We start from the raw sequence: 12,740 nt of genomic DNA, 5'->3' as shown, positions 1-12,740 counted from the left end.
AGCTATTTTAAATTCTTTCATCAAAAATTGTATCAAATGCAATAAGCAACTTTTTTTATTATTACGATTTATGATAAGCATTTTCCATTTTCCATACAATTGAACTTCCTTATAGACATTTTTGTTCACACTCTGGAATTAAATAACAAGCTTTTTTACATTTTTTTTATATCAAAAACTGTATCAATTGCTATAAAGAGCTTTTTTATTAATACAATTTATGATAAGCGTTTTTCATACAAGGAAACTTCCTTGTAGACATTTTTTGTTCACACTCTAAAATTAAATAATGAGCTATTTTAAATTTTTTCATCAAAAATTGTATCAAATGCAATAAGCAACTTTTTTATTATTAAAAATTATGATAAGCATTTTCCATTTTCCATACTATGAAACTTCTATATAGACATTTTTGTTCAAACTCTGGAATTAAATAACGAGCTTTTTTAAATTCTTTTTATATCAAAAACTGTATCAATTGCAATAACCAACTTGTTTATTATTACAATTAAGGACAAGCATTTTCCATACAATGAATCTTCCTTATTGACATTTTTGTTCACACTCTGGAATTAAATAACGAGCTTTTTTAAATTCTTTTATCAAAAATTGTATCAAATGCAATAAGCAATTTTTTTATTATTACTATTTATGATAAGCATTTTCGATTTTCATACAATTGAACTTCCTTATAGACATTTTTGATCACACTCTGGAAATAAATAACGCGCTTTTTTACATTCTTTTTATATAAAAAATGTTATCAAATGGCAGAAGCTTTTATAAAACTTTTTATTAAAATTTTACCTCAAGGTTAACAAAATATCTATTTTTAACTGGACAGGTCAGCTCCCAATTGATCAAAACTATACGGGCTGCCAAAAACTGCTTATTATACAATTATACAAAACAAAGAAAAATCAGTTACAATTTCATGGCATGAAAAAATTTTACAATTTCATAGCATGAAACATTTTATATGAAAGTATCAAATACAATTTCAAAGCATGATTCATGCATGAAAAAACATAGCATGAATAAATAAAAAAAAAATTTATGAAAAAGCATAACAGGCATTTTTCTATAGATTGAAACTTTCTGTTAGACATTTTTGTTCACACTCTGGAATCAAATAACGAGATTTTTTAAATTCGTTTTATATCAAAATTTGTATCAAATGCAATAAACAACTTTTTTATTATTACAATGAAGGATAAGCATTTTCTATTTTCCATACAATTGAACTTCCTTATAGACATTTTTGTTCACACTCTGGAATTAAATAACAAGTTTTTTTTACATTCTTTCTATATCAAAAACTGTATCAATTGCTATAAGCAACTTTTTCTTTTTACAATTTATGATAGGCGTTTTCCATACAATGAAACTTCCTTGTAGACATTTTTTGTTTACACTCTAAAATTAAATAATGAGCTATTTTAAATTCTTTCATCAAAAATTGTATCAAATGCAATAAGCAACTTTTTTTATTATTACGATTTATGATAAGCATTTTCCATTTTCCATACAATTGAACTTCCTTATAGACATTTTTGTTCACACTCTGGAATTAAATAACAAGCTTTTTTACATTTTTTTTATATCAAAAACTGTATCAATTGCTATAAAGAGCTTTTTTATTAATACAATTTATGATAAGCGTTTTTCATACAAGGAAACTTCCTTGTAGACATTTTTTGTTCACACTCTAAAATTAAATAATGAGCTATTTTAAATTTTTTCATCAAAAATTGTATCAAATGCTATAAGGAACTTTTTTATTATTAAAATTTATGATAAGCATTTTCCATTTTCCATACAATGAAACTTCTTTATAGACATTTTTGTTCACACTCTGGAATTAAATAACGAGCTTTTTTAAATTCTTTTTACATACAAATTTTATCTAATGCAATACACCAACTTGTTTGTTATTACAATTTAGGATAGGCATTTTCCATACAATGAATCTTCCTTAAAGATTTTTTTGTTCACACTCTGGAATTAAATAATGAGCTTTTCTAAATTTTTTATCAAAATTGTATCAAATGCAATAAGCAACTTTTTTTATTATTACTATTTATGATAAGCATTTTCCATTTTCTATACAATTGAACTTCCTTATAGACATTTTTGTTCACACTCTGGAATTAAATAACAAGCTTTTTGTACATTCTTTCTATATCAAAAACTGTATCAATTGCTATAAGGAACTTTTTTATTAATACAATTTAGGATAAGCATTTTCCATAAAATGAATCTTCCTTATAGACATTTTTTGTCACACTCTGGAATTAATTAACAAGCTTTTTTAAATTTTTTTATCAAAAATTTTATCAAATGCAATAAGCAACTTTTCTTATTATTACTATTTATGATAAGCATTTTCCATTTTCCATACAATTGAACTTCCTTATAGACATTTTTGTTCGCACTCTGGAATTAAATAACAAGCTTTTTTACATTCTTTTTATATCAAAAACTATATCAATTGCTATGAGGAACTTTTTCATTAATACAATTTATGATAAGCGTTTTCCAGACAAAGAAACTTCCTTAAAGACATTTTTTGTTCACACTCTAAAATTAAATAACGAGCTATTTTAAATTCTCTCATCAAAAAGTTTATGAGATGCAATAAGCAACTTTTTTATTAATAAAATTTATGATAAGCATTTTCCATTTTCCATACAATGAAACTTCTTTACAGACATTTTTTGTTCACACTCTGGAATTAAATAACGAGCTTTTTTAAATTCTTTTTATATTAAAAATTGTATCAAATGCAATAACCAACTTATTTATTATTACAATTTAGGATAGGCATTTTCCATACAATGAATCTTCCTTAAAGACGTTTTTGTTCTCACTCTGGAATTAAATAACAAGTTTTTTTTACATTCTTTCTATATCAAAAACTGTATCAATTGCTATAAGCAACTTTTTCTTATTACAATTTATGATAGGCGTTTTCCATACAATGAAACTTCCTTGTAGACATTTTTTGTTTACACTCTAAAATTAAATAATGAGCTATTTTAAATTCTTTCATCAAAAATTGTATCAAATGCAATAAGCAACTTTTTTTATTATTACGATTTATGATAAGCATTTTCCATTTTCCATACAATTGAACTTCCTTATAGACATTTTTGTTCACACTCTGGAATTAAATAACAAGCTTTTTTACATTTTTTTTATATCAAAAACTGTATCAATTGCTATAAAGAGCTTTTTTATTAATACAATTTATGATAAGCGTTTTTCATACAAGGAAACTTCCTTGTAGACATTTTTTGTTCACACTCTAAAATTAAATAATGAGCTATTTTAAATTTTTTCATCAAAAATTGTATCAAATGCTATAAGGAACTTTTTTATTATTAAAATTTATGATAAGCATTTTCCATTTTCCATACAATGAAACTTCTTTATAGACATTTTTGTTCACACTCTGGAATTAAATAACGAGCTTTTTTAAATTCTTTTTACATACAAATTTTATCTAATGCAATAAACCAACTTGTTTGTTATTACAATTTAGGATAGGCATTTTCCATACAATGAATCTTCCTTAAAGATTTTTTTGTTCACACTCTGGAATTAAATAATGAGCTTTTCTAAATTTTTTATCAAAATTGTATCAAATGCAATAAGCAACTTTTTTTATTATTACTATTTATGATAAGCATTTTCCATTTTCTATACAATTGAACTTCCTTATAGACATTTTTGTTCACACTCTGGAATTAAATAACAAGCTTTTTGTACATTCTTTCTATATCAAAAACTGTATCAATTGCTATAAGGAACTTTTTTATTAATACAATTTAGGATAAGCATTTTCCATAAAATGAATCTTCCTTATAGACATTTTTTGTCACACTCTGGAATTAATTAACAAGCTTTTTTAAATTTTTTTATCAAAAATTTTATCAAATGCAATAAGCAACTTTTCTTATTATTACTATTTATGATAAGCATTTTCCATTTTCCATACAATTGAACTTCCTTATAGACATTTTTGTTCGCACTCTGGAATTAAATAACAAGCTTTTTTACATTCTTTTTATATCAAAAACTATATCAATTGCTATGAGGAACTTTTTCATTAATACAATTTATGATAAGCGTTTTCCAGACAAGGAAACTTCCTTAAAGACATTTTTTGTTCACACTCTAAAATTAAATAACGAGCTATTTTAAATTCTCTCATCAAAAAGTTTATGAGATGCAATAAGCAACTTTTTTATTAATAAAATTTATGATAAGCATTTTCCATTTTCCATACAATGAAACTTCTTTACAGACATTTTTTGTTCACACTCTGGAATTAAATAACGAGCTTTTTTAAATTCTTTTTATATTAAAAATTGTATCAAATGCAATAACCAACTTATTTATTATTACAATTTAGGATAGGCATTTTCCATACAATGAATCTTCCTTAAAGACGTTTTTGTTCTCACTCTGGAATGAAATAACACACTTTTTTACATTCTTTTCATATCAAAAACTGTGTCAATTGCTATAAGCAACTTTTTCTTATTACATTTTATGATAAGCGTTTTCCATACAATGAAACTTCCTTATAGATATTTTTTGTTCACACTCTGGAATTAAAAAACGAGCTTTTTTAAATTCTTTTTATATTAAAAATTGTATCAAATGCAATAACCAACTTATTTATTATTACAATTTAGGATAGGCATTTTCCATACAATGAATCTTCCTTAAAGACGTTTTTGTTCTCACTCTGGAATGAAATAACACACTTTTTTACATTCTTTTCATCAAAAACTGTGTCAATTGCTATAAGCAGCTTTTTTATTATTACAACTTATGATAAGCGTTTTCCATACAATGAAACTTTCTGATCGACATTTTTTGCTTTTACTCTGATTTTAAATAACGAGGTATTTTGAATTCTTTCATCAAAAACTGTATCAACTGCAAAAGCAACTTTTTTATTATTAAAAGTTTATGATAAGCTTTTTCCATTTTCCATACAATGAATCTTCTTTATAGACATTTATGTTCACACTCTGGAATTAAATAACCAGCTTTTTTAATTTCCTTTTATATCAAAAATTGTGTCAAATGCAATAACCAACTTGTTTATTATTACAATTTAGGATAAGCATTTTTCATACAATGAATTTTCCTTATAGAAATTTTTGTTCACACTCGGGAATTAAATAACGAGCTTTTTTAAAATCTTATATCAAAAATTGTATCAAATGCAATAAGCAACTTTTTTATGATTACTATTTATGATAAGCATTTTCCATTTTCCATGCAATTGAACGTCCTTATAGATATTTTTGTTCACACTCTGGAATTAAATAACTAGCTTTTTTTTATATTCTTTTTTATTAAAAACTGAATCAATTGCTATAAGCAACTTCTTTATTATTACAATTTGTGATAAGCGTTTTCCATACAATGAATCTTCCTTATAGACATTTTTGTTCACAGTCTGGAATTAAATAACGAGCTTTTTTAAATTTTTTTATCAAAAAATTGTATCAAATGCAATAAGCAACTTTTTTTTATTATTACTATTTATGATAAGCATTTTCCATTTTCCATGCAATTCAACGTCCTTATAGATATTTTTGTTCACACTCTGGAATTAAATAACTAGCTTTTTTTATATTCTTTTTTAACAAAAACTGAATCAATTGCTATAAGCAACTTCTTTATTATTACAATTTGTGATAAGCGTTTTCCATACAATGAATCTTCCTTATAGACATTTTTGTTCAGAGTCTGGAATTAAATAACGAGCTTTTTTAAATTTTTTTATCAAAAAATTGTATCAAATGCAATAAGCAACTTTTTTTTATTATTACTATTTATGATAAGCATTTTCCATTTTCCATACAATTGAACTTCCTTATAGACATTTTTGTTCACACTCTGGAATTAAATAACAAGCTTTTTTACATTCTTTTTATATCAAAAATGGTATCAAATGCAATAAACAACTTGTCTATTGTTACAATTTAGGATAAGCATTTTCCATAAAATGAATCTTCCTTATAGACATTTTTGTTCACACTCTGGAATTAAATAACAAGCTTTTTTACATTCTTTTTGTATCAAAAATTGTATCAAATTCTATAAGCAGCTCTTTTATGATTAAAATTTATGACAAGCATTTTTTCCATACTAAGAAGTTGAATGATCAGAATTTCTTCCATTATTGAAAAAACAAAAAAAACTGATCTCCATTTTGAAATCTTGTGTTTTGTTTTCAAACACAATAACCAAGGATTTTCTTAAATGAGGAAAACCAGAATTTGAATGGCAGTTACCACGTAGATAAACTGAATTTCCAGCAAAAAATTTTCACGACATACCCAACAGACGTTCGGAAACGTGCAAATGAACTCAGGGAAACGGAACAATTCTTTAATTTTTTTGAAAGTTTTTGAACTATCGAATTTGGGGGAAAAAACATCAAGCACTTTAAATTTAAAGAACTTTTTATGAATGACCTTTTTTTTCAATAACTAACCTATTTAGAGAAAAACGGATCGATGACTATTTCTTATTCCACTGAGAATCAGAAAAATCAAATTCGGAAACACTGGTTTAAGAGAGGTTAGGTTGTGATCAGCTTTGATTCAATTTATAAAAAAGCGGTCTTGCCAATTAAATTACTGAGGATACAAAATGTATTTAGGCTTTAGTAACTGATCACGATTGGTTAATATAAAATACTATACAGCAGGAACGGATCTAGACTGCTGTTGAACTTTTTTAAGATGGCCAAATTGATTCACGCAGCTCTTTCAAAACACTATAAATTTCCAGTTTGACAATTTTTTTTAATGGGCAAAAATGCCTGCTGTTGGGCGCTTTACGGAAAAGTTTGAAAAATTGGCGCCGACCTTTTGAAAAATTTCAGGGCAGATTGGTCGAAAATTGATGTCGTAAAATAAAACCAAAGGTGGGACCCTTTGGGTAGTTAGGGGGTCAAATCGTTGGAAGGGAGCGTTTTCTAGATATTTTTTTTTGGAAAAGTTCAGTTTAAGAATTTTTTATCGCTACTGTGGTCGCAATATACTCTTTAACAGCAGTCTGCTATTTTTGTTTAAAAAATTACAATTCATTTAGTTGGTTTTTTTTTGTACTCACCAGGTCCAGGGTAATTCTCTGCCATGATGCCCTGGAGTCGGAACTTTTTTGAGGCCACGCCCACATCCACGCCCTTCACTGACGTCACATCCGCCTCTCCTTTGGCCAGAGTGCGCAGACACGCAGAGTGACCAGATGAGGGGGAGGAGGAGGAGACTGGAAAAGGGGATCGAGGAAAAAATTAATAACAAAAAAAATGTTTTTCAAGAAGAGAAAGTTTTAACTATAATTTACAATAGTTACTAAAAAACAAGGATAGCCAGTTGCTGTGCAAGTAGAACAGAATGTTCCGACCATGTTCTTAAAAAATACATTTTTTTTTTTCATTTTTCTTTTCAAATAGTTTGTTTCTTAGGCGTGGTGTGATAGGGGATCTGATGAAAACCTTAAATTCAAGCATATTCTCTAATCAGAGAAATTTAGGCAAAAAGGGCAGCGGTTATTGTCAAAAAAAAACTAAGCAGAAAAGAAAAGTTTCATAAAAATGTTCTGAAGTTTTTTTTTTTTCATTTTTGTGCAGAAATTGTTTTGATTTTTTGAAGTTCAATTTGAAGTTTGAACTTAAACTACATTTTCATGGCTTATTATTTTGTGATAAGCCTGCTCGCTTGTTTTACTGGTTCGAATTAGTAAAGCTGGCCTTACTAGTAATTACTTGCTTTACTAGTAATTACTGGTTCGAATTAGTAAATCTGATTCTCAGATACTTTTTCAGATTCAGGTTTGATTTTGTTCCAGTTCACTCATTCAAATTTCCACTCAAATTTGTAGATTAAATAAGCAGAATATCTTGACAATCTTGATAGCTTTTTAATATACTTCGAACATTATTTATAATTTAAATCAGTCAAATTAATTGGCAAAAGAAGCGTAAAATTGAATTTTTGAATAGCAATTCATCTGTCAGAATAAGCTATTCACAAAAACAATTTCAGTAGCAGGTACAATTGACTGAAAATGAAATTACTATTTTATGCGTTCCATACGTGCAAAAATGAATCTATGACAACCAATTTTTCATGCATGAAAATTAAATTAGCATTTTTTTCGTTGATCAAGAAAATTTTTGCTTTTCGAGTTTTGCTAAATACATTGTTTTTTCTTGCCCGGAAACACTTTAACCAAGGATTTTCTGACAAGAAAAAAAATTAATTGGACGGGCAGAAGTCAGAAATCTCACGGTTAATCGTATTTTGTTAACAAAAAAGAATTCTTAAAAAATCATAGTCATTCTTGTTTCATTTGTATGAAAAATTTAGCCAACCTACAATATAGATAAAAAATGTGCAATCTTCGAAAAATGTTTTTTATTTAGACTAAAAATTTTTTTTAATGCGGCTAAAATAGGCTAAAAATTGTTCCCTGAAACGTCGATTTTTTAATTTTGCGTTTTTTTGAACTTTGCATTTTGCATTTTTTATGGCGGTCAACCCGGGTAAAAACATGCCCCACTCTATGAGTTCACACACAAAGTTGCCACCTGTTATAATGTTGCTCTTTTGGTGTGCATTAGAATTCCGTTACAATTTTGGACTGTTCAATAAAACTTCACAGCGAGTAAAGTCTCCGGGCGTTATATCGTCCAAAACTTCACTAGAGACCAATGCGATAAATTAAAACTGTAAAACAGACTGCCCCTAATCAGGGAATTTTCAAGAACGAAAAATGCGAAAAATTAAAACTGTGTTACAGATTTCCGTTAAATTAGAATTCCTTTACAATTTTGGACTGTTCAATTAAATTTTTATAGTGAATAAAGTTTCCGGGGCGTTCTATCGTCCAAAATTCTTGCAAGATTTTTCTTTCCTAATTATGTATGCAAATTTTGCAACACTCCTGCAAGGTTCGCAAGATTCGCAAGAATTTCGGAACAGTCGCATTCATAAATAGTAGGGTTTTAAAGGGCGTAGCGATAAGCATATGCGTCTAAAAAATCAACATACTGTGCTTCGAAAACAGTAGCGAGAAAACGACCACAAGCAGCTCTATAATGTGATAAGAAAAAGTAGAAATAAGCCTCAAAATAGTAACTGTTTTGCTGTGTATCGGTTCGCACCAAAGATCCCGAGAACTGGCGCCTCACGTTCTCACATCTGCGCCATCAACTCTTGAAAATATCTAATATAAGTTATCAATAATGCAGCTATAGGTGATAACAAATTGCCAATTCTCTGCAGCAAAAATGCCAGAAAATTGAAAAGATTGCTAAGTGCCGCGTTGAACCTCCGACCTGTTGATTAGAAGTCTCACGTCCATCCATCTGTCCCACGGTCGCTTAAGGCTACGCAAACACTAGTCACATTTGAAGCAAAGAACAGATGGTATGAAATTTCCAAAGCAACAGATTGTGTTTATAGCAAAAGTGCCACCAAATGAGCACTTTTATATGCGAGTTAGGTTGGCAAAAGAAGTTGAGTCATACTACTACACTACGCTCGATAGGCGCGTTTCTAATCCCTCCCGCCAAATGTGAACTTCAGTCTTCAAAAACTATTTTTACGTTGTAAAAATGCAATGATGAACAAGTTAACTACTGTGAAGACATTTGTTCTTCTTACATTACTTCGTAACATAACGCATTCAGCCATTATAACACGTAAATCAACTGAAAAAAAGTAAAAATTTAAATGTGGAAGGAAAGTGGATAAGAGCATCTCGATGGTGTAAACATGCTAACATGACAATCCTCGGGGTTTTCAGCTTAATTTGTCAGAACTTTCAATACTGCATTATTATTGGAACTATCAATTTCGGGCATTTGGCCTTCTTGGAATGAGGAATTCTTCTTTAGATGTCTATTTACTTCTGCAGCCCAAACTCGAAATTAACAAGATATAAAAAATGGAAGTGAAAATCCTCGAATGTGATTAGTGGTGGGCCCCAAGAGTTTAGTTTGAACCAAGGGCTTCAATTAATAAATATTGCTCCTGATTCATTTTTTGACAGAATTAGTAAAATGACCGACGCCTATTACATGGTAATTTGTAAAGGGGAAGGGGAGATACGGTACCGGATATCTCCCCTTTGTAATATTTTGAGATATCCATTTTTGGTGACGAACACTAAAATTTTTCTGAAGGCACCTTTGGCGCCAATATATACTAATTTTCGGCAACGGGGGAGCGCGCGCCGAAAAAAAATTTCCAAAAATTGCCTAAAAACTTCTTTTTTGGCCTGTTTTTTTTTCAAAATTTTGCCTGCGGCGCAGAAAATTTGGGCAAAATAAATGGGTTGCTTTGTTTATAGTGTTTACAGAGAGCTCAGAAAATCAATTTAGTCGACCTAAAAAAAGGTCGACAAAATTTTTTGAAAATCCGCGCCTCCCCCTCGAGAAATTCCTAGATCCGCGCCTGTGTTAATACCTTCAGTGTTTGCGGAGAGTACACAGAGTATGGTTGGTTTGAGTTTGTGGGCTGTGAATGCATTGGACATGGCCCTGCATTTCTCCTCCTCCAAATCAGAGTTCACACACCACCTCAGAGGAGCTGACAAAGACATAAAACAACCCAAGTCGTGAATAGTGCACATAGTTGTAATATTTCGTAAATACGACAGCAAATGTTGACAAGGAAAAACACAGAGGATGACAGCCGACAAAAGTTAACAAATATTTAGTTTTAATTTAGTTTTTATCAGTGGCGTTCACAGGAGACACCAGTTTTTGTAACATTGTCGGATTTTTTTTGTTAGGTCAGATATTCTAAATTGTTCGAGCTCCGCGGCATATTAAATCGTTCATGCTAGGCACACATTACATAACACATTTTTTTCTAAGCCGTTTCTAAGCATTTTTGGTTCAATTTTCCAGCGTATCCTTCCCTCCCCCTCAAGATTTTGCGGCAAAAATAACACCAAAAATTTTGAAGGTTGAAAAATGGCTGTTGGAAAATATCTTTGGGAACATTTTGGCACCAAAGGGATAATTTTAGTACTTCAAGAGAAAGGAGAGACCAACCGTACAATCCCATCCCCCAAATCGATTTAGGGGGAAATATGGATTTTCATAAGCTAACTTTGAGTATAGCCTAGATTCGTTCAAAATGGCCGTATTACTAAAGAAAATTGAAATGAAAACATTGATTTGCGTAATTAACAGCATACAAATGCAATCCCGCATGGAAAAAAGATGTAAAAACCAATTTTATTTGCGCGTTTGTATGAAATGCATATACAGAAATAATTTTCAGACTTAATACATGCTTGGGGAGGGCATTCTACGGTAGGTCACTTAGGCGGGGGGGGGGGGGGGGGGGGGGGAGAGATAGATTATACGGTTGATCCGAAAGGAGTAGTTGACACAAATTTTTCAAAAAACCGCCCCCGTCAAAAATTCTTTGGCAAGCCATTGAACGTTTATGAATTCTGCGATGATTAAACTATGAAAAGATTTCTCAGAAAACTAATAAGGTTTTCAAATTTAAATTCCAAATGACCAAACGCAAACTGAACAACTAAAGATTAACAAAAAAAAGATTTTTTGAGCATTTCTGTTGACTTACTTTCAACTGACGACAAAGCTAGAGAAGTTATGAGGCATAATGATAGCAGCAGAATGCAAACGAAACGCTGCAAAAAGACATCCATAATCTGCTGATTTGGCCAAAATCCGATTGATTTTGACATCTATATAACTAAATTGATTTAAAATTAAATAAATTAGTCCAGTTTATTAAAGCTACACATTTAAAATATGATTTCCATTTCAGTTTTTTTCCAATGGCTTATAATGTGAAAGCAGTGAACCAAGTGCGAACTGAAATCCCATAAATTGTTCAAGCGAAACATCACAAACTACAGCTCTAAAAATATGTTTTGGATATAGGATCTCAACTGGATTTGTTTGTAGCTGGGAATAACTGGCGTTTATAAGTACGGTCTTTAGTTTCAAATTAACTCAACATGAAAAAATAAACTGGATTTCCTCCTTTTAAACTCATTTGAACATTCCCAGCTTGACCAAAACTCCTAGTCATACAATTTTCGTATATGAAAAACTTCTTATCCTACAATTTCCAACAGGTTCATACGTACAGGATGACGTATGATGCGTATCTACCTCATAAGCAGGGGCGGATCTAGGACTTTCTCGAGGGGGAGGGGCAGATTTTCAAAAAATTTCGAAGTTTTTTCGACTTTGTTTTTAGGTCGACCAAATTGATTTTCTAAGCACTCCCAGAACCACTATAACGACACTTTTTTGACTTAAATATTGGGGCCCAAATATTTTGGACTTCAATAAATGCGTTTGTTTTTGGCGTACGCTCCCCTTCAAAATTAGTCAATATTGGCGCCAATGACGCCTTTAGAAAAACTTTTTCGGTTGGTCGAACGAAAATGGGTGTCATCTGTCATCAAATAATATCAGAGGGGACACTTTGGTTGGTGAGGGGTCGAATCCCTGAGGGAGACATCCCCCCTTAAATCCGCCCCTGATGATAAGCTCTTGTTTTAACATGAAAATGGTAAGATAAGCAGTTTTTCATAACTGAATTTTTACGATTATCTTTTTTCAATAAAAAAAATCAAAAATAACTGTGGTTCTGCTTTGAAACTGTGTGTTTAGTGTTTGAATAAAACACAACCACCAAATATTT

The 12,740-nt window shown here is 30.0% G+C and overlaps 1 protein-coding gene across 1 annotated transcript in view; it reads right to left on the bottom strand.

Annotated features, from left to right (window-relative positions):
• LOC134851889 (melanotransferrin-like) overlaps positions 1–10,674 on the bottom strand; it is a 123,049-nt gene extending 112,375 nt beyond the window's left edge. Inside the window, exons 1-2 of the mRNA XM_063868164.1 lie at positions 10,509–10,674; positions 7,147–7,302 (exon numbers count right to left, since the gene is read on the bottom strand). Of these exons, the coding sequence (XP_063724234.1) occupies positions 7,147–7,302; positions 10,509–10,674 (322 nt within the window). The remainder of the gene's footprint in view (positions 1–7,146; positions 7,303–10,508) is intronic.
• Between the last annotated feature and the right edge of the window lie 2,066 nt (positions 10,675–12,740).

Source organism: Symsagittifera roscoffensis, chromosome 7 (genome assembly GCF_963678635.1).
Source record: "Symsagittifera roscoffensis chromosome 7, txSymRosc1.1, whole genome shotgun sequence".
In the NCBI taxonomy this organism is placed as follows: Eukaryota; Metazoa; Xenacoelomorpha; order Acoela; family Convolutidae; genus Symsagittifera; species Symsagittifera roscoffensis.
Note: the sequence above shows the minus strand (reverse complement) of the source record. Positions and strands in the feature narration are given on the sequence as shown.